The sequence below is a fragment of the Callorhinchus milii genome, unplaced genomic scaffold, assembly GCF_018977255.1.
Source record: "Callorhinchus milii isolate IMCB2004 unplaced genomic scaffold, IMCB_Cmil_1.0 Scaffold1, whole genome shotgun sequence".
NCBI lineage: Eukaryota > Metazoa > Chordata > Chondrichthyes > Chimaeriformes > Callorhinchidae > Callorhinchus > Callorhinchus milii.
The window spans coordinates 67,001,580-67,023,283 of NW_024704742.1; the positions used below are offsets into that span (position 1 = coordinate 67,001,580).

Here is a 21,704-nt window from a genome sequence, read left to right on the forward strand (position 1 = left end):
GGGGCAAGATGATATAGATCATGACAGGCTGTTTCAACTTGTCCAGAATAGTAGAACCAGAGGACATGGCCTGCGATTGAAGGGGGGTAAATTCAGATCAAATCTACCAAACACTATTTCAGTGAGCGAATAGTGAACCTGTGGAACAGGCTCCCTCGGGAGATGGTTGAAGCAGGAAGTGTTGATTCTTTCAAGCACAGATTAGATAGTTTTCTTTTAGGAAATAACATTATGGAATATAGTACACAGGTAGTTCGGGACATATGTCCATGCGACCGCCAGGAAGGTGGAAGGCGAACAAAAGTTTTTTAAAATTTATTTTATATAATTCCCACAAAGGTTCTATGCAGTCTTTCCATCCTCCAGCATCCTCAATGTGCTGCATTCCAAATGCTTTACGCCATCTTTCCCAGGACCTCAAGGTTGCGGAGCTCCTTAAATCTATCTGTGTCCCTTTCTCCTGCAAGCTTTTAAAGCTTGCTGTTCCTAAACTACCATTTTACATTACTTTTTTCCTGTGTTCCTCTTTTCAAGGGTGTGGACTTTGGCTCTTCACCTGAGTTCCAAGTTAAACAAACAAACAAACAAAAAATTGGAAGTTGCACAACCCGATCATTGTTATTCTGTAGCTTTCTAGGTCGGGTGTGTTTTTTAATGTTTAAGCCTTTTATTGTTTAGTGACTAGGTATGTAATGAATCTGTTGAAATATTGTGATTGTGATCTTAGTTGTTTGCTCACAAAATAAATGGAGCCAAGGAATGATTCTCCTGGTATTTGGGGAGGGGAGAAGGATTGAAAGAGTAGGAAACTTATTAACTACAAAATAGGTTTGGCTTCACGTTGTGGCAAGATGGTCCACTTTACATTGCTGTGGGAAAACTGGCTCCTGCGCTTCACCCACAAAATACAGTCAATCCACTTTGCAGTATATCCTGTGAAGCGCTTTGAGACGTCTTGACAACGTGATAAGGCACTAATTCAAGGATTATTATTTATTACAATATATTCTATAAAGCACTTTGAGACATCTCAACAATATGATAAAGTGCTATATCAAATGCAAATATTATTATTACACTGCATTTCAACTTTTCTACCATCAAAGTAGAAATGATGGATATGCCTTGAATGAATTATGGGTGATGTGTTTGGTGACTAATGGCTTTAAAGGTATTGCTGAGGTGTCAATTTGGAGGGAGTTAACAGATGCCAGCTCACTGCTGCAAGAGATAGTAAGTGTGGAAGGAAATGAATTCAGGCATGTAATATTGCTGAAATAAGAGATTTAGCATGTGGAAGTGTTCAGGAAAGATCAAAAAGGTTTATCAATAATACACTGAGCTGAAGGTTTACTGGATTACAATATTAATGTGCCCTATCCTGCAGTCTGAACCCATTATAATGTAATGTTTTGGATTAATAAAATTAGACCACACGCTATATATAACTAGTCCAGTTTTTGAAAATTGAGTTGTTGAGATTGAGCTACTTTGGAAATAAGTTTTAGAGGACATGGATTATTAACGGTGGAGCAGGTGGAGTGGGAATAATAATGACAATAATAGTGTTTTGGTGTAGCATCTTATCACATTGATGAAACATCTTGAATCGCTTCAGAGGTTACACTTTAAAAGAGTATTTTCCTTTTGGTCAGCCAGGTGTCTTGACGCATGTGAAACCCATCACCAACCTTAAGAGTATCCAAACCAGACTGAGAGTTCCACTTTACATTGTAAAGCCGCCTAAGCACGGAAGTTTCCCTGTGTCTGGAACGGAATGAGCACTCTTTCTCTGGAGAGATGCATGCTACTTCACTTAATCCCGGAGAATATTTAAGCACGGGTCAGCAAGAATCAAGGCTTGATGACCCCAGAGTATGCATTGGTCCTCCTGGAGTTTAACCAGCTGTGATTGTGTATTTATAGTTCGTCGATAGGTGGGCTAGGACGCAAGGCTGGAAAGATTGCATAGATCCTTTAAGCTCTAATTTTAAAGAGTTACATCATGTATTCCCTCAATTAACTTTACTCATGGCAACAAGTTCACTTCCTCTGATAACTTAAGAGTTGACAGAGCTTCCTGCGTTTGTAGCATCCCTGGAATGTAAATGCACCACAAATGCAGCTTTGCTGTGCATGAGGAGTATTTGATGCAGACTGTGGTGACCAAATTGGAAGTGTTCAATTCCACGCCTTTGGCATCTTCCATTTGATAAGCAAACAAAATAAAGTTATAGCACTGGCTGATTGCAATCATTTTCATTGATGTAAAGTACTGATTTGTTCTTGCAACTACTTCACAGATTGCTATGGTCATAAACCTATTTACAACAGCAGCCTGGTGTGTGAATGATGCCAGTAAATGTTGATATGTGTAATGTCCTTAATTCCTAAAACAATCAGGATTTCTAATTGTGGGACGGACATGCCAGGTAGAAATGCGGCATTTTCCCTCTTGCTGCACATTCTTTACCCGGAGGGTAGCTGAGTTATGAAATTCTCCGCAATAAACTGTCGCTGAAGCAGAGGCTATGAATTCTTCTAAAAGGAAATTGGATAGATGTTTTAATAAAAGGAATGTTAAAGAATATGTGAGAGCAGGAGAGTGGAAGAAAATTGGGTGCCTCATATGGAAAGAAAACCACCAGGGCAGATTTGATGTGGCAGATGGCCTCTTTCTTGGCTGTAACATTCTGAGAAGGAAAATAAAACAAATGCAATGTGCAAAAAGCCGAATGCAAAAATAGTGATATGAGATTTATTCCTTGAGGTTTCATTTTTCTGTTTTGATTGAGCAAAGGCAACTAGCTTTTGCCCAGCTAAAACTAATGATGGACTACAACAACAAAATTACATTTATAGAGCGCCTTTCACGTCGGGAGGACGTCCCAAAGCGCTGGACGTCCCAAAACGCTGAACAGATTAGCCAGGCATAAATAATAATTTTAATCTATCTGACAGTTCCTCCTTATTGTTTTAAATGCCTCCATCAGATCACCCATTAACCCCCTCAATCAAATTTTCTTGATTAAATTTTCTTGATTTAAGCCATAAATCAATAAATGTTCAACCAAGAACAAAATGAAAGCACACTACCGATGGAACACAGACTTACCGAAAGGCGCTCTATAAATGTAATTTTGTTGTTGTTACCTAGCTGTGTGTGAATGTTTAGGGGGTTGTGTCTTCACACCCTCACGGGCCACTTCCAGCCCTCAGGACATGATAAGGAACTATATCAAATGCAAGGATAATTATGTTTTTTCTATGCTTCCTTCAATATTTATTATAATATCCTTACATTTAATGTAGCACACTATCACTTTAACAAAATATCTTGAATCACGTCACAGGATACACTTTAAACTGTGTAATTTGTAGGCAAACAGCAGAATACCTTAACATCACAACGCATAGCAGTATAACTGGGATGACCTGTACAGTGTTGATCTGGGCACCTCACATTGTTTGACCTTGATTGAATGGTTTAGGAGAGGCAGTGATCTTTGCTTGCAATGCTGGGCTGTGCAAGGACCTTGATGATCGTGAAGCTTCCAGACTTCTCTCATTACTGCAGTGAAGTCTGGAGCGTTAGAATAATTTTATAATCTGTTCCGTGAACATATTTATATTAATAATAATCCTTGAATTTGACTTAGCATCTTATCACGTCTTTGAGACGTCTCAAAGGGCTTCACAGAATGCACTGTAAAGTGAATTGACTGTGTATTTCGTGGGCGAAAGGCAGCAGCTAATTGCACATGGTTAGTGTCCCACAAACAGTTGTGGATTGAGTGACCCAATTATTATGATTTTTAAGGGATTATTTACCCTGGAAAAGCGATCCGCCAATTGACTAACAACCTATGTATACTTATTGATGTGGACTGACAGTAATTTGGAGAAGTAATTAAAGAAGCCTTGATCCATAGTTTTAACCTCAGTACCCACACAACAATGTAGTTGGAACCCCATCTCTTTGGTAAATACAAAATAATGTGAAACAAAATATAATAATAATTCTTGCATTTGATACAGCACTTTAACAGGTCGTTGAGATATCTCGAAGTGCTTCACAAGATACAATTTAAAGTGGATTGGCTGTTTATTTTGTGGGTGGAATATCATAATATGACAAAACAAAAACAGCAACCATTAACCACTACTATTCACACCACCAACTTAGCCTTCCTGAAGCCACTCGCACCACCACGAGAGAGTGGTAGCCCAGTCAGAATCGGCGCTGTTGCTCAGTGCTGTGTGACCAGTCAGTTAAGGCAGACCTTGTGTGGGGATTAGAAGCGAGTGAGCCAGTGGCGAGCAGTGTTACAGCGGTAGTTTGGGGGTCACGGCAGCATGAGCTGCTTCAGGAAGGTTTGGCAGGTAGTGTGAGTGGTAGATGGAGAAGGTTCAATGGGAGAGGTGGTATTAATGTTGGTTTATCCATTAAAAATGTGTTCTTTCTTTTTATTACATTAATGTAAATGTAATAAAAATAAATAAAATGAGATTTTTAATGCACAAAACAAAATAGCACAAAATTCCCAGAAAATAAAACTAAGAATTATAAAAAAATAACAAGTATTTTATGGGACTTCTAAATATAATTTGTTTGCTAAAAATGGTTACATTTGATTACACAATGGGGGAATGTTCCTTCCATATACACGTGTATGCTGTTTGTACCTGATGCCATAAATGGTCGGGAAGTACTTTGCAGCAGGAAGTACTGACTATGGAAGAATTTGTACCAGTTTAATGATATCTGATTCCATCATGTTTTGTTAAAAAAATGTTTGGAGTGTTTTGTATCTTTTGTTATCCCTGCATATAGTCAGTCACAGTAGGACTCTGTACAGTAGCATGAAATGAATTGACTTGTTGCTTAAACCATATCAAAAGAATCAATATTAAAATGTTTGGGTTTATGTACTTTGTGCTGCTATGACAAATGGGCCACTGAGCAATTTTACATTTGCTTGATTGCTACATTTAACAATGTGTGTTGTTTAACATATTGTATGTAACTGATGAGTAATGCCATCAGGTCTATGTTGATTGTCTTGGTTTCTTTCTAAGCATCAAGTAATATAGTATTCTGAACAGTAGTACCATTGTCCCAGTGAAGAATTGATGCAGCAAGACTTACTCAAGAGGAATTGTTTCATTATTAGTAACTGCATAGTAATCACCTTCATGCTCACAGTTTGTAAGAGAGAATGTAATAAATTGCAGATATTTGTAGTGGATAACATAAGAGTTTGACTCTGAGTAAAATGCTGTCGATTACATTGGTCATCTCAAAATAACATTTTATGTAATAATCCTTGCATTTGATATAGCGCCTTATCACGTTGTTCAGATGTCTCGAAGCGCTTCACGGAATATACTGTAAAGTAGATTGACTATATTTTGTGGATGAAATGGGGCAGCCAATTGCACACAGCAGTATTCCACCAACAGTCATGGATTGGGTGATCATTTTTTTTGTTAGGGATTATTATCCCTGGAAAGCGATCTGCCAATCAACTAATAACTGGGTTCCTATTTAGTGCTAGAGAAACCTGAGGCATGTGGAAAAGGAAACTTGCCCAACATTTCACCCTGCCGGGAATCGAACCCAGGTCTCTCGCTTGAGAGGCGAGTGCTCTAACCACTGAGCTGCAGGACTCCACAATTGGAATTTGAGGCTGCCTCAGGTTTTGCCCTGCCCCCAGGAATCAAGCCCTCTCGCTTGTGAGGTGAACACACTAACCAATATGCTATGGACTCACAAATGTTAGATGATTCTTCACCAGTTGGGTTCTGTTTCAGCAAAACAGGAACCAGGCCAGCTCCAAACATGGAAAGCGGCTTTTTAAAGTCTTTCAAAAATGGTTGCCTTCCTATTTCTGCCGTGATCAGGATTTTAAATGAGCATATAAAATACTCTGGATGTTTCAGTAAATAGAGTCTGCCAGACCTCTGATCATTAGTTGTCTGTAGAATCAATGGGTGCTTCTATATTGTCATCGCTGGTTCTGCAGTTCCATTTCTGGCACTTAGCCATAGCCATTACCAGTACAGTCCTTTCCTTTTCGGTTGGTCTCTTGTCTACCTATTCATCTTTACTACAGGTTTCCTACAGCGAACCATACACATCTTTGCTCATTTACATGATTAGCTGGTCTCTCAAAAGGACACAGTAAATTGGCATGAACACAATTATGGGAAGGGAAGAAATAGTTAGCTCTTAGCCCATTTGTCAGAATACTGTTGCATGGACTGTTTGTGGAGAAACCACGGGTTTGATGCTCACTAGTACGTAGACTTTTAGAATTACGTCGCTTGGGCTGGTAAGCCTGCAGCCAATGCTTCAAATCAACAACTTGCATTCATATAACACCCCTCATGCAAGGTAGGGTCCCAAATCACTCACCAGTTCACCTGCTTGAGAGAGTGCTCTGGGACATTGCCCTGTGTGTGGGGCCCTATATAAATGCAATTTGTTGTTGTTGAGTGGATGACCTATTCAGACATAGGACATATGATGGACCTTGGGAGGTTGTTATCTTTTGAAGGCTACTGTTGATCATAATGTATATCTCCCTGCTCAAACTTGCTTGTTTTTGCTTAAGCACGGTGGATCAGTCGCTCTGGATTGGCTATTCTTGTAGACAAGGAGGTGTTTTGCTATTTCTCCCAATTCCATACAGAAGATTGGATTGGCTTGTGATGATTCTGGAAACCCTACACTGATTTCAGTTTTCTGAGATCAGAATGCCTGTCAGCCTGGCTCAGTCGGTAGCACTTTTGCCCCTGAATCAAATGGTTGTGGACTCAAGCCCCATGTTGGGATTTGGGACGCACACTCTCAGCTGAAACTCCAATGCAGTGTTGGGGAGTGCTGTTTTGTTGGTGGTGCCGTCCTTTAGATGAGATGTTAAACTTGTTCAAGTAGACTTAAAAGATCCCATGGCATGATTCGCAAATAGATTTTTTCTCAGTGTTCTGGCCGACAATCCTCCAAAATTAAAAAGAAAGTCATTCACTTCATGACTGTTGGTGAGAAGTTGCTGTGCACAAATTAGCTACCGCTTTCACCCACAAAATACAGTCACTCCAATTTACAGTATACCCTGTAGAGAAGCGCAATGCAACGTTCTCCTGACATGAAAGACACTGTACTAAGTTGAAGGATTATTGTTATATTTTTCCACAGAAAAGACCTCTGTCACATGTGTGGCCAGATTCATTCATTGTCGACCTGAAGCTAGATCTTCTAGATTATGTTGTTGAGTGGGTCATCAGTCAGGGTACATGTATTTGAAATCTCCCTCCATTCGAGCTTCCTGAATCCTCCCATTTTGTAAGTGAATGAAAGAGCTGCATTTTCATTGCATTACTTTGCCGAAAGGTCTCAAAGTGTTTTTATTGCAAATGCTGTTGAGTGTAGTGACTTTCTTTGTAGGAAAATGCTATATAGGCTTTTGCGCCAGCAAAGTTCTGCAAACAGTTATAAAGTGAATGATCAATTAATGTGGAAGATAGTTGGCCAGGACACCAGAAATTAAAACTCCCTTCAAATAGTATCATGGGTATAACTCAATCCAAAGCCCATTTTCTTTTGGTCAACTGGGTGTCGGACACATGTGGAACCCCATCCCTGTGCTTAAGAGTATCCAAACCAAACTGAGATTTCCATGCATCCCACCAACACATGCAAATCTCAGAGATAGATTGTTGGAATGGAATGCGCACTCTCTCCCTGGAGGGACACATCCTGTTTACCTAATTACAGAAAGTAATAATAATCCTTGCATTTGATATAGCGCTTTTCACGTCGGGAGGACGTCCCAAAGCACTTCACAGAACACACTGTAAAGTGAATTGACTGTATATTTGTGGGCGAACGCGCAGCCAATTACGCACAGCATTGTCCCACAAACAGTCGTAGATTGAAAATGACCAATTTATTATTGTTTTGGGTTTTGGAGGGATTATTATTAGGTGTGTGGAGTAAGGAAACTAGCCCAAGGTTTCGCCCTGCCTGGAATTGAACTCAGGTCTCTCGCTTGTAAAGCGAGTGCTCTAACCACTGAGCTACAGGACTCCACAGGCGCAGGTTGGCAAGAGCCAAGGCTTGGGGAACTGCTGGAGTCTAACCAGCTAAAACCCCATAGCTTGCCATTGATATTGGTGTCTGGTAAGTTTTCCCTCTGTTTGTCCAGCTAGGTTAACAGGTTGCAGAGTTAACAGGAGCTGAGTGGGATGACTCCCTGTCCCAGTGATTGATTGGGATCAGGAGGGGTGGGGAGGGTGACTGAAATCGCTGTCAAAGCGGAGGATCTTGAGGCGTGTCTTGAAGGAGGCAAGGGAGGGGGCAAGGCAGAGGTCTGATGGCTGTAGTTCCAAAGAGTGGGGGCAGGAAGGCTGAAGGCCTGACCACCGATGGTGGGGTGAGTAGATGGGGGACTTGGTGCAGCTGAGTGAAGGGAGCGGACAGGTCGGTATGGACGGCCTTGATGAAGGTTGGTATAACATCCTCTTGAATAGAAGTAACATGGGAAGGATGTACCCAGTGAGCAACATTAGTTGATATTTGTTAAGAAAAATAAAGTTCAATATTTTAATAGCGAGCGACTTAAACTGCACCATCCATAGAAGAAGTTGGTTCTGTTAATTGCTGTCTTTTGGTCATGACAGAATGTTGCAGCATTTCCTCTTAATTGCTCTTGACTGTGAGACTAACTCGGGAGTTCAGAAAGTAAAAGTGTTCCTGTAATGCTCTATCCTCTGAGGAGCCCTATATAAACCCACGGGAATTTGCCTTCATTTCTAGTGACTGAATGAAGTTGTTTCCACCCTTCTTCTTTCTTCAGTCAAGGTCGACTTTTACAATGGGATTTTATATATATATATATATATAGTGTGTGTGTATATATATATACACACATACATACACACACTAACAACAACAAATTGCATTTATGATGAATTCCTGATTATAATACCCTGGCTCATAGCATCTCCCACAAAATACAGTCATTTTACACTTTAGAGTATATTCTGTCTCAGCGATGTGATAAGGTACGATATCAAATGCAAGGATAATTATATCACATGGCTTTTTTCATCATGCTGTCAATATCTGCTGTTTCTTACATAAAATGCCTTATGTGAGGTTCTGCCTGATTATTAAAGTCTTGAGTGATACAGGTTTTAAAATGAGCAAACTGAACAAAAAATTATTGGCACATAAACTTATCCTGTACTTAACTTAAATGAGGTTTAACAAATAACCTGACAGTTGTGGGGGGCAGCCCATTCTGTCACATCGACAGCCGCTCGCTCTGCACAGGTGTTGTTTGTTGCTGTGGGTGATCCTGGTCTCAGAGCCCCCTTGTGGCCTCGGAGAACTGATGCCTACATCGTCGCCCAGGGCATAAAGTCACTGAGTTCTTTTCCTTTCAAGCAATGTGGTCCAATTGGCGGCCCGTGGGCCGCATCCAGCCCAGCAGGTGATTTTATCTGGCCCGAGACCATTTCTAACATTCCAACTTCTGCTCCCTCCCTCCCTGGTGATAGTCTTCCCATGGCGGTGGCAGGAGCCGGCGGTTGGGAGGACACAGCGCGGAGAGTGAAAATAATACCAGCCATTACTGCATTCTGTCAGGAAGGCAAGCGCTTCTCTTACCAACTACAACCTTAGCAACTGCGCCGGCTCCTGTCACTGCAGATGGTGATTGGTGTGCAACTGATTTGGGAGACAAAGGGATTGAGAGGAGGGAAGAGAGTAGGGCAGAAGAGGGGAGTCTGGAGAGTATGTGTATGAGAAGGGGGAGAGAGCAAAAGAGATTGAGCGAGAGAGGGAGAGTGTGGGGGGGAGGGAGTGAATGTGAGGCAGAGCGGGAGAGAAAGAAATGGAGGAAGAGTGATTGAGAAAGGGTGTTTGAGAGGGGATAGAGAGAGTGTGTGTGGGAAAGGGGAAGAGTTAGAGAGAGTAATTGCGAGAGTGATTGAGATGTATGAAGTGGGGGAGTGAAAGAGAGTGACTGGGAGAGACGGTGTGTGAGGGAAAGAGAGAGAGTGTGTGTGTGAGAGAGAGGGGGTAGAGAGAGAGTTGAGGGAGAGAGCATGAGGGAGGGGGAGAGACATAAACTAAAAGACTGAGCGAGCAGGGGGAGAATGGAGGGGAGCGGTTCATGGTTCACTGTCAGGACAGATGATCGGAGCTTAAATGAATAAAATTACACATATTGCCTATACATAAACGTATACTTAAAATACATTTAGTTACTCCATGTCAACGTCGCAGTATTTTCGGGTTATGTGCAGCAATGTGTATTAAAGCACTGCTGAGTTCCCTCTATGCTTTTCCAACATTAAAGGAAAACCTCCAAGTGTGACGCTTCCCACACCAGCCACCCTGTAGGCTCCCTGTGTCAGAATGCCAGCCATTACACTGTGTTACCCCCAACCATGAGGAAATGAGTGAAGCCATTTCAATGGAATCTTTACCACAGGCAGAGAGAGAGCATTCACATCACATTATGATCTGCACTCAAACGTAGGTTCCTGAGGTGACCATGTTCACGCCCATTGTACTGTCAGTCAACTTGTATTGTCAATTCACTTGTCAATCTATACTATACACAGTCAATCCACTTTACAGTATATTCTGTGAAGTGCTTTGAGACATCTCAGCGATGTGATAAGGTGCCATGTCAAATGGAAGGATTTATTATTATCTCTTATTAAAAATTGCAAGCACATGCCTAAAGGAAAGTTTGCACAGACCTGCATTTTTAACTTTCCCTTAAACCGCACAACCCATCTTGACTCTTGTCAAAACGATCCCAGCTATGCTACAGTGAACCCTGCAATAAATGAACCTATTATTCTAATTGCTTAATTGCGCTTAACATGTTTGATCTAAAAATTTTCTTTGATTCTAAATCACTTTGTAAATGAGGCTTAAATCCTCATTCATTTCTGTTGTGACTGGTGAGATACTGTGCAGTGCAGTGAAAGTATTGGTAAATAAGATTGTGACAGTACCTCTTGTGACATCCGTATGATTGCCTAGTCTAAATAGTCAATAACTAGCGCAGTGTTTCACATCCATTATGTTTTAAAACAAATTCTGAAAAATACTTGATACTTGAAGTACAGTGTGAAGACTTTATTTGGATGGTTTGCATCTAAGCATATTTCTCACACTTGTTTTGTTGAATCAATTTAAAAATAAAATAATTGAATCCTACAGCACAGAAGGAGACCGCTCGGCCCATCGTGCCTGTGCTGGCCCTTTGAAAGAACTATAAGTGTACGTTTAGTTCCACTCTTCTGCTCTTTCCCCATAGCCTTGCAATTTTTTTTCTTTTCAGGTAAATACCCAAATCTTCTTTTGAAAGTTATTATTGAATCTGTTTCCACCACCCTTTCAGCCAGTGCATTCCATTTTTACCTAAATTAAATTAAAAATGTGTTTAATTTGCGCTTGGCTCAGAAAATCGAAATGCTTGCCAAATGTTTACATTTGTACTGTATAAGTCACTGTATACTATTATGCAAGTTCATCTTCAAGTTCCTCACATATAAGCCCCTGCACGCACTATCACCTCCCATTTCTAGAATCTCCTGCTCCACACTTCTGCTCACCCATAAGCTTGGCTAACTCATGCCTGCTTCACAGCCCCTACAACCTCCATGCTTTCCGTTAGTGTGTCCCTAACATCTGGAACTCTCCATCTCGCTCCCTCTCTATCTGTGTTTAAATCCTGCCTAAAATCTACATCTTTGACCATGACTATGGTTTTTAGTCTAGGGTCCTGGTTGGTCTGCCACATCCTAATCAGGCCTTGTGCACAACATGCATGTTGCAATACCATATTCAGAGCAACACTGCCTCTTATGGAACAATGGCTTTCAGTACTTCATATCTTTACTTAATTTCCATTCAAATGTTACAGTTTTTATTAATGTTGAGTGAAAGTTTTTTTTTGGGTGAAATGCGCCAACAAGATCGAAAAAGGAGTTTAGGTGGAACTTCTTTATACAGAAGATGGTGAGAATGTGAACTCACTGCCAGAGCTTTGATTGAAGCAGAAGCATCAACCTATTTAAGGGGAAACTTGATGCACACGTAAGGGAAAAGAGAATTGAGGAAGGTTTAGGCTGCCGTGGACCACCAGCATGGACTAGCTGGGCCGAATGGCCTGTTTCTGTAGTATAATATTCTATGTTCTAATAATAATCCTTGCATTTGATATAGCGCTTTTCACGTCTTCTAGACGTCCCAAAGCGCTTCACAGAATATGCTGTAAAGTGAATTGACTGTACATTTGTGGGCAAAACACGGCAGCCAATTGCGTACAGCAGTGTCCCACAAACAGTCATGGATTGAAAATGACCAATTTTATTATTGTTTTGGAGGGATTATTATACTAATTATTATAATAATTATACTGTACCATTAATTTGTTCATGAGAACTGGTTCACAAGAACACATTTAAATTCTTACGGGACAAAATAATTGTTGGGTCAGCAGTTTAAGATTGGCAACTTCATTTTGAACACTGTTCTGGTGCTGCCGTGGCTGAGAACTGGTTGGCTGCTACTCACTCAGGTATGGGTTATATTTTAGAAAATCAAGGTCTAATTTAGTGATGACTCTCTGAAACGTTATTCTGTAGTTTGACATTGTCTATACTCTCTTCCAGTAAGTCTTCTTGTAACTGGCATTTCTTCAATGTTTTACATTTTGTTTGAAGAAATATTTCACTGTTGAAGTAGTTGATTTGTGCAATGCTTTCTTGTTCGGTCAGAAAGCTATGACTCTTTGTATGTAATGACAGGACATTGTTACAGTTAGCATTAGGAATGCATAAGATTTTCTTTCGGTATTTATTAATGCTTGACTAAACTGGCCAGTCTGAGGCAGAAGTTGCAAGTGCACTTCATTTCCTTTCCACCACTGTGTGTCCACAGTGTGACTGGAAGCAGACCTGAACTGCACCAAAGTGCATTTCGCCCACAAGATACAAAGTCAATTCGCTTTACAATATATTCTGTGAAGCGCTTTGAGACGTCTTAACGATGTGATAAGGAGCTATATCAAATGCAAGGATTATTATTATTATTATTTTTATAAATGGGTCAGCCAGTGTTTATTTCTCACATCCAGCAAAGTTATAGACTGAGCAATATGTAACCAAGTTTCATGTACAACAATGCTGATGAACTCAGTTGAACAAAATCAAATTAACATTTTTGTAATTTGAGGAAGTATGAAGTATAATCAGTTTTACTTGGGATTGAATTAAAAAGCAATATTTGCAATGTAAATGAATCTCTTTTTCCGTTTGTAATTTAAGTTTTTCTAAATTTTAAAGGTAAAAAGCTTTGAGACATCCTCTTGTTGTGAAATGCCAGATGCTGTCTAAAACTATAGATTTAAAATTAATTTAGCAAATGATTCTTTGCATCATTTGGAACAGTTATTTTAGATTTAATGAATTTTCTGCTTTACAATAGAAATTGTACAATCCTTTTCTTTTGGTTTGCATATGTTATCATCTGGACCTAAAAACCTAAACTGAGCATTTGTGTTTTTTTGTAAAAACAGTGTTAGTTCTTCTCAAAATGGTTGGGCGGGTATTCTGGAAAGATGAGATCAAATGGACCGAAGGACATTCTTCATCTGAGCCTCTATTGTAATCTTCACTTCATTCCTTGCCTGAGAGAGTGGGAATAATGATCTTTTAAGACTCTGCTGCTCTTGCAGCAGCAGGTGGAAGAAGCAGTTGCAGCTGAAATCCACCATTTATTTTTCCATCTCCTACCCAGCTCTGAATGGGATGAAAATGCTTTGATACCTCCCTTACTCAATTTTTCGTTGAAATATAACCTATTGCCACACTCACCCACAACAAGCACAGTCACTTTGTAACTGTCCTGTGAAATGCTTTGGAACGTCTTCCTGACGTAAAAGGTACTATATGAAATATAAGGATTATCATAGTTTACAAATTGTTTTTGATTTTTATTTTGTGCACTCATGCGAATGTCAATCTCATTCAAATCGGACATTTCAGATTGGTTGCACAAGTTCAGCCTTAAAACAAAACAACTGGAACCTAATAAGAATGGTGTTCACGTTTTAATGGCATCTTTTCTTCAAGCCAAAATCGCTGTCTTCAACACTGAAGCCAAACTAAATGAATCCTGCAATGCCAGTTACAATTTTCACACAAAACAGAAATGTTCTTCCTCTGTAACAGCGAGGCACTAAGTAGGAGCTAGAGACGGGAAATGTAAATTCATATTACAGCTCAAGTACAAGCAGTCATACTGTGGCATTGTGGGTTCAAGCCACTTGTCAGGACTTTGAGCTCACAGTCTGACACTCCCAGTGCAGTGCTCGGAAGCACTACGTTGTCAGAGGTGTTGTCCTTTGGATGATAGTTAAACTGAGGTGCCCGCTGCCTATTCAGGTGGACGTTAATGATCCCTCGATACTATTTGAAAAGATAAGAGTTTCTCTGATGTCTTGTCACCAGATAAAATTGGACTTTTACTTCACGGTTGTGTGTAGTACATTACAGTGCCACGTTTGCATACAAAATACCCAGTCATTATATTTTATAGTAAATCTTGCAAAGAGCTTTGAAATGTCTCTTTGAAATGAGTGATAAGGAATTATATCAAATGCAAGGACTGTCATCACAGGGTCTTAATTCAAGGATCCTGATGACGACAACAACAATTAGCATTTACAAAGCGCCCCTCATGCAATGTAGCGTCCCAGAGCGCTTGACAGTGGCGGAGCACGACCCGGAGCTGGGGGAAGGGGGAGATGACCGTAAGCACGGTCGAAGACGAAGGTCTTCAGTTGCGACCTGAAGATGGGGAAGGAGGAGGCAAGGCAGGGGTATAGAGCAAGAGTGTTCCAGAGTTTTGGGGCGTAATGGATGAAAGCGTGGCCACCGATCGTGGAACAGAGGGCATGAGGGACAAACAAGAGGTTGGAGCCAGTTGAGTGGAGGCAGAGTTGGGGAGTAAGCAAGTTGAAGAGGTAGGGAGGTGCCAGGGCGTGAAGGAATTGATGATCGCTTCCCATCTCCAACGATACTATAATTAATGTTAAGCCTACTCCCAAGTAGTGGAGTCCTGTAGCTCAGTGGTGAGAGCACTCGCTTTGCAAGTGAGAGACCTGAGTTCAATTCCAGGCAGAGGGCGAAACCTTGGGCAAGTTTCCTTACTCCACACAGAGCCTAATAATAATCCCTCCAAAAAAAAAAACAATAATTAAATTGGTCATTTTCAATCTACGACTGTTTGTGGGACATTGCTGTGCGCAATTGGCTGCCGCGTTCGCCCACAAATATACAGTCAATTCACTTTACAGTGTGTTCTGTGAAGCGCTTTGGGACGTCCTCCCGACGTGAAAAGCGCTATATCAAATGCAAGGATTATTATTATTATTATTATTAAAACGGAAATGCATCTCTGTCATTCAGTCTGAAGGTCCTGAATTAGAATGAGCTGCTGTAAAATGTTGCACCTCAGCATCAGGGAGCAATAATCTTGTTTGGGTTCACCTATTGAGTGGCCAGGCCATTCCTCCCTGAAGCTGCTTGAAAGGAGTTTGCTGAATACACATTTGAACCATTTACCTGGTGGCTAATTCCAGACTCTGCCTGCCAGAAGTTGAGTTTGCAGCATTGGCTTGAGATCATTATTGGAAGCGGTGCAAATGCTGCCACTAAACAAGAATTGCACAATTCTGCCAACTATTACCTTTCTTGGCCCCTTCAGACCATTGTACTGGCGCTCAGTATTGTAAGGCTACTATGCTGATGTAGGATTAGACAGGATTTTGCTAGTTATTTTAAAGTGGGGGGGGGGAGGAGGGGGTGGGGTGTGCGGGGAGATGTGCTATAATGTGTGTGCAGCACTTTTTTTTGCATACTGTGAACATAGCTATTGTTAGCAATTTGTTTTTATTCTTACTTTGAAATTAGAGTGAAGATGATGGATACACATCGAGAGACAAAGTGGAGCAGCGGCCTGGAGAGCTTAAGTACGTTACGTTAAACTACCGTCGTCTAACGGCTATCTTTTATTATATGTGCTGGGTCATTAATTATTATCTGTAAACAAGTGCAAATAACCCAGTATTAGGTAAAGTGATTTTCATTTTACGCGGATTTTAATGTTCGGGAGTTTTGGAAGATCGTGGGGGTGGGCGGGAGAATGTAAATTTTTAAATTACACAGCTATTTTATTCATTGTATTTTACACTGTCTGCTGCTGCTGTTGTGAAAACTTGAGTTCGATGATGTTGGTAAAATGAATGAAAAATTAAATGCAGTTCCCACAGGGATGAGATGTTGCATAGTGCGTAGAACCTTTAATTAGCCCCTCCTTACCCCTCTATGCCACACAATCCCTATAATAGCACTGATTGATTGTGATACACTTCTAAAGAGGAACAGTGAAGCATAACATACATGGGTTAATGTTCAGAGTCCGATCCTTCATCAGAATTAAATGAAATCGAGCTGAGGTCTGATGGACGGTCGCACACTAAATGTTATCATTGCTTTTTCTTTGAAATGCTGACTTACCTGCTCTTCACTTCTGATACCTGCGATTCCTGTGTCAGATTTCCAGCATCTGCAGTTTTTTTTATTAAGTCTTGTGTAACTGAAACGTTTCTGTGATTTTCCAAAAAGTTTGTTTTGCCAAGTTATTTTTTAAAAAGAAATCTACAATTTTCTCCCTTCCTTAAAATATTTTAGGCTTTTTCACTTTGCCAGGGGTAAAATTCCACCTGCATGGGATGCCTCCAACACCTTGCCCAAGTTGCCTCTTAAGCATGTTGTGAACCTTGACTAGTAGTGAAAATCTGGAACTCTCCCCCCAAAAGGCTGTGGATGCTAGTTTCAATCAAATTCTCAAGACTGAAGTGGATAGATTTCTGTTAGGGCAGGGTATCAAGGGATATGGGGTAAAGCCGGGTAAGTGGAATTGAGGTACAGATCAGCCATGATCTAATAGAATGGCAGGTCAACAACAACAAAATTACATTTGTGAAGCGCCTTTCACGTTAGGAGAATCAGGGTCGAGGGGCTGAATGGCCCACTGACTGTGACTATCGGGAATATATTAAACAGTCTTGGAGAATCCCAAATCAGTCTCGTTCTATTGTCTCACAGCGTTTTCACAACCTTCCCCAGTAGTATTGCTTGTCAGCAATCAGCAATGAGCTCGAAGGCTGATTATTTCCTACTCGCCTAAGACAGAAGCACTGAGGCCACATATAGGCCTTGTGTCACTCAGCTGAGATCACCAAACTCAATCTGGTGATTCAACCTGGGACCTGTCCAGTCTGTACAGCTCAGGCTACTCACTCAATAACCTCACTGAGCCATTGGGGGGAGGTGGGGTCTAATTTCATTTGTAACATTATTTCAAGTGTACTTTGCACATGATTGCATGAATGATACTGTACTATGGACAGACTGACAATATAGTACTCCAGGACCACTGCTGCCCTGACAGACTGCCTGTCAGACATCAAGTCCTGGATGAGGGCAAATTTCCTACAGTTGTATGTGAACGAGACTGAGGCCCTCCTGATTGGCTCACGCCAGCGCCTCTACACCTCAGGCTCTGGAGGCATCAACCTCCATGGTTGCACACTTCAACTCACCGCCAGTCAGGAACCCAGGTGTCTTGTTCGACCCTCAAGTGTCTTCTTCCCCACATCCAAGCCATGACCCGCTTTGCCTTCCCTCATCTCCGTAACATCACCCGACTCCGCCACTACCTCACCCCTCAGGCTGCTGAAACTTTAGTTCATGCCTTCACCTCCAGACTCGACTATGCAAACGCTCTGCTTGTTGGCCTTCCCAACTCCTCCCTCCACAGGCTGCAGATAATTCAGAACTCTGCAGCCCATGTCCTCTCCCGCACCAAACTCCGTGACCCCATCTCCCCCATTCTCGCCCGACTCCATTGGCTCCCTATTCTTCAGAGTATCCAGTTCAAGATCCTGGTCCTCACCTACAAAGCCCTCCATGGCCTCGCCCCTCCCGACCTCTGTGACCTCCTAAACCCCTACCAACCTGCCTGCTCCCTCCGCTCAGCCGGCTCTGGCCTGCTTCATGTCCCCCAACCCACCCACACCACCATTGGTGGGAGAGCCTTCAGCCACTCTGCCCCAACCTCTGGAATTCCATCCCCCAATCACTCCGTCTCACCCCTCCTTAGTCTCCTTCAAGTCCAACCTCAAAACCCTCCTCTTCGACCACGCCCTCAGTCACCCCCCTTACCCTCCCCTCCCTTCCACCCCCCTGACCCCAGCTCGGGTCTGAAATGCTGTACACTGTCCAGCACCTTGGGACGTCCTCCCGATGTGAAAGGCGCTATACAAATTTAATTTAATTTTAATCCTTGCATTTGATATAGCGCTTTTCACATCGGGAGGACGTCCCAAAGCGCTTCACAGAACACACTGTAAAGTGAATTGATTGTATATTTGTGGGCGAACGCGGCAGCCAATTGCGCACAGCAATGTCCCACAAACAGTCGTAGATTGCAAATGTCGTAGAAGGCACTGTCCTTGAATGGTTTAGGTCGTACCTTTCTCACCGTCTTCACTTTGTCTCAACGAATGGCTTCTCCTCCACCCCCCGTACTGTCTCATGTGGTGTCCCTCAGGGCTCTGTCCTCGGTCCCCTCCTCTTCACCCTCTATATGCTCCCCCTCGGTGACATCATCCGCAGACATGGAGTTAACTTCCACATGTATGCGGATGACACCCAACTCTACCTTTCCTCCTCTACTCTCAACTCCACGACCACCGATGTCCTGACAGCTGCCTGTCCGACATCGAGTCCTGGACGAGAGACAACTTTCTTCAGCTCAACGTGCGAAAAACCGAGGCCCTCCTGATTGGCTCACGTCAGCGCCTCCGCACCTCAGGCGCTGACACCATCAGCATCCAAGGCTGCACTCTCCACCTCTCAAAGCCAGTCAGGAACCTCGGCGTTTTGTTCGACCCTGAGCTGTCCTTTCTCCCTCACATCCGCACTACAACTGGCACCGCCTTCCATCACCTCCGGAACATCGCCAGACTACGGCATTACCTCACCCCTCACGCTGCTGAAACCCTGGTCCACGCCTTTGTCACCTCAAGGCTGGACTATGGGAACTCTCTCCTCGCCGGCCTTCCCGCCACCTCCCTCCACAAGCTGCAGGTCATTCAGAACTCTGCAGCTCGTGTACTGTCCCGCACCAGGCTTCGCGACCACATCACTCCCACCCTCGCTCGCCTCCACTGGCTCCCCATCCCCCAGAGGATTGATTTCAAGATCCTCATCCTCACCTACAAGGCCATTCACGGCCTTGCTCCCTCCTACCTCTCCAACCTACTATCCCCCTACCTACCTGCCCGTACCCTCCGTTCCTCTGGCTCTGGTCTGCTCCACGTCCCTACCATCGGTGGTCGGGCCTTCAGCCTCTCAGCCCCCAGGCTCTGGAACTCCATCCCCCAGTGCCTTCGCCTTGCTTCCTCCCTTTCCTCCTTCAAGGCCGGTCTCAAAACCTTTCTCTTTGACCGTGCCTTCAGCTCCCCTCTCGACTCTCTTCCCCCTCCTCGCTCCCTCCCTTCCCTCACCCTGACCATTTCCCCCTCCTTGCTCCCTCCCTTCCCTCACCCTGACCATTTCCCCCCTCCTCGCTCCCTCCCTTCCCTCCCCTCACCCTGACCATTTCCCCCCTGCTCGGGTCATGACCCAACTGTGCAGCGCCTTGGGACGTCCTCCTGACGTGAAAGGCGCTTTATAAATGGAATCTTGTTGTTGTTATTGTTGTAGATTGCAAATGACCAATTTATTATTGTTTTTGGTTTTGGAGGGATTATTATTAGGCTCTGTGTGGAGTAAGGAAACTTGCCCAAGGTTTCGCCCTGCCCGGAATTGAACTCAGGTCTCTTGCTTGCAAAGTGAGCGCTCTAACCACTGAGCTACAGGACTCCACAAATGTAATTTTGTTGTAGTAGTATTCCAGAGTATTGTTACTAGTTAAGAGTACTTTGGAACAATATAAAACAATATATAGTGTTATGATTTTAACAGCGAATGTAATTGGATTCCAATACTGAGTTTTATGCGGCAAGCATATACCGAATACATGAGCTTACAGGAATTTGGCAAACCTTAAAATGTTATCTTTGGCACAGTCTTTGAAGAGTTTAATAATAATCTTCTTTCACATCATTCAACAAGACATGAAAGACTATGGAAGGGGGTGGGAGCGATTTTGGATAAATTGTGAAGGCTTAAATGGTTACAAGAGAATCCATAGCTATCGTTGCCTCCTTTAGGAAAAAGTGTCTCCCAACTATTTTGTGACACCAAGGGAAGAATATGAAAGAACACCACACCTGAAGTAACAGCATCCAGATTTTTTTTGAAGAATCTCAAACTTGGCTTGAAATAGCTGTATGTTGCTCTATATGTCTTGAGGTGACCAATAATAATAATACTTTGCGTTTGATACAATGTCTTATCACATCTTCCAGATGTCTCAAAGTGCTTCGCCCTGACCAAGATATTAAGCTGAACTTTTCAGCAACATAACATCTTGGTAGATCATACTCAACATCGCCATTGGAGAGCAATCGCCAAGAAATGTTGACATGAGTAACCGAGCCCACATGCATAGACTGGCTGGGGGCAGGGAAGAGATCATATTAATGTTGCTTCTCAACTTGCAGATGCCAGCAATTTGGACAATCCAGTTCTAGATGAGACTGAGGTATCTCTGTGTTAATGTGGTGCTGTATTTCACATCAGTGCAATCCTGAGTGTTATCCCCATCTTAAAATTAATGCCAGGCACCTATTGGTTGTAAATTGTATGCTATGAAGCAGTATTTTTAAATCGTTTTTTTCAATGGGAATAATTTTGTCTGTTTACTTTCAATTACTTTCAGATATAGCTGAGTTGCATTTGGTGTGGTTCAGCTTCTGGTTCAATGGATGATATAACATTATCCCCATTCATATAGCATTACATTGATAGAATCAGATTTCCCATTAGTCAGACCATCTGCTCACACTGCATTGCAAATGTCAGCATTAGGATTATTGATTTATTTCCTTTTTCCTCCCCTTCAATTTCAATAACATGAATGCTGTATTTTGGTGTTCAGTCATAGAGAATTAGAGCTTTTTGTCATATTTGTTGCATGTAACTTGTGGTTGGATTGCATAGTAATTTTCTAACAGTTATTTTGACATTTTCAAGGAGCTATGCAAGGTTTCAAAACATAACCGGACGAGGTCCGAGATATTCAAAGGATGCAGGGTTATTGGATGACGAGAAAGTCGGAATCTTTTTTAAGATCTCTTTTGATTTGACAGGAATTACTTGGCACCCTGGTTTCCAACCATACTCTCACGTCAATGTGATTGAGCTTGATGTTGAAGGGCAGTAATGAGATGAAGTACTCACAAATCTTATCGATCAAGGCCCATCGTCTCAACCAATGACTTGCCCAAGAGTCATTTTCCCAATTGCACCATTAGGTATAAAAGGAATTGTTTTGGAAGTTGGATAAATCGGTGAGATGGCACTGATCAACTTTTGCCTTTACCTCTTACTGAAAAAAACCTTCCCTGGACCCGTTGTGGAGTCCTGTAGCTTAG

The 21,704-nt window shown here is 42.2% G+C and overlaps 1 protein-coding gene and 1 non-coding gene across 22 annotated transcripts in view; one reads left to right on the forward strand and one right to left on the reverse strand.

Moving 5' to 3' along the window:
• Positions 1-21,704, forward strand: part of ctbp1 (C-terminal binding protein 1) — a 182,246-nt gene that overhangs the window by 79,353 nt on the left and 81,189 nt on the right. For 14 of the 21 annotated variants that reach the window (XM_007897962.2, XM_042343318.1, XM_007897957.2 and 11 more), the window contains one exon: positions 16,009-16,067. The exons of 4 other annotated variants lie outside the window; for them this stretch is intronic. In XM_007897962.2, the coding sequence (XP_007896153.1) occupies positions 16,009-16,067 (59 nt within the window). Of the gene's footprint in view, positions 1-15,900; positions 16,068-21,704 lie in introns of those variants that run through there. 3 more of the 21 variants (XM_042343330.1, XM_007897979.2, XM_007897977.2) reach the window with 3 other exon arrangements.
• Positions 8,021-8,092, reverse strand: trnav-uac. Its single transcript has one exon. It is a non-coding gene; the product is annotated as a tRNA-Val (tRNA).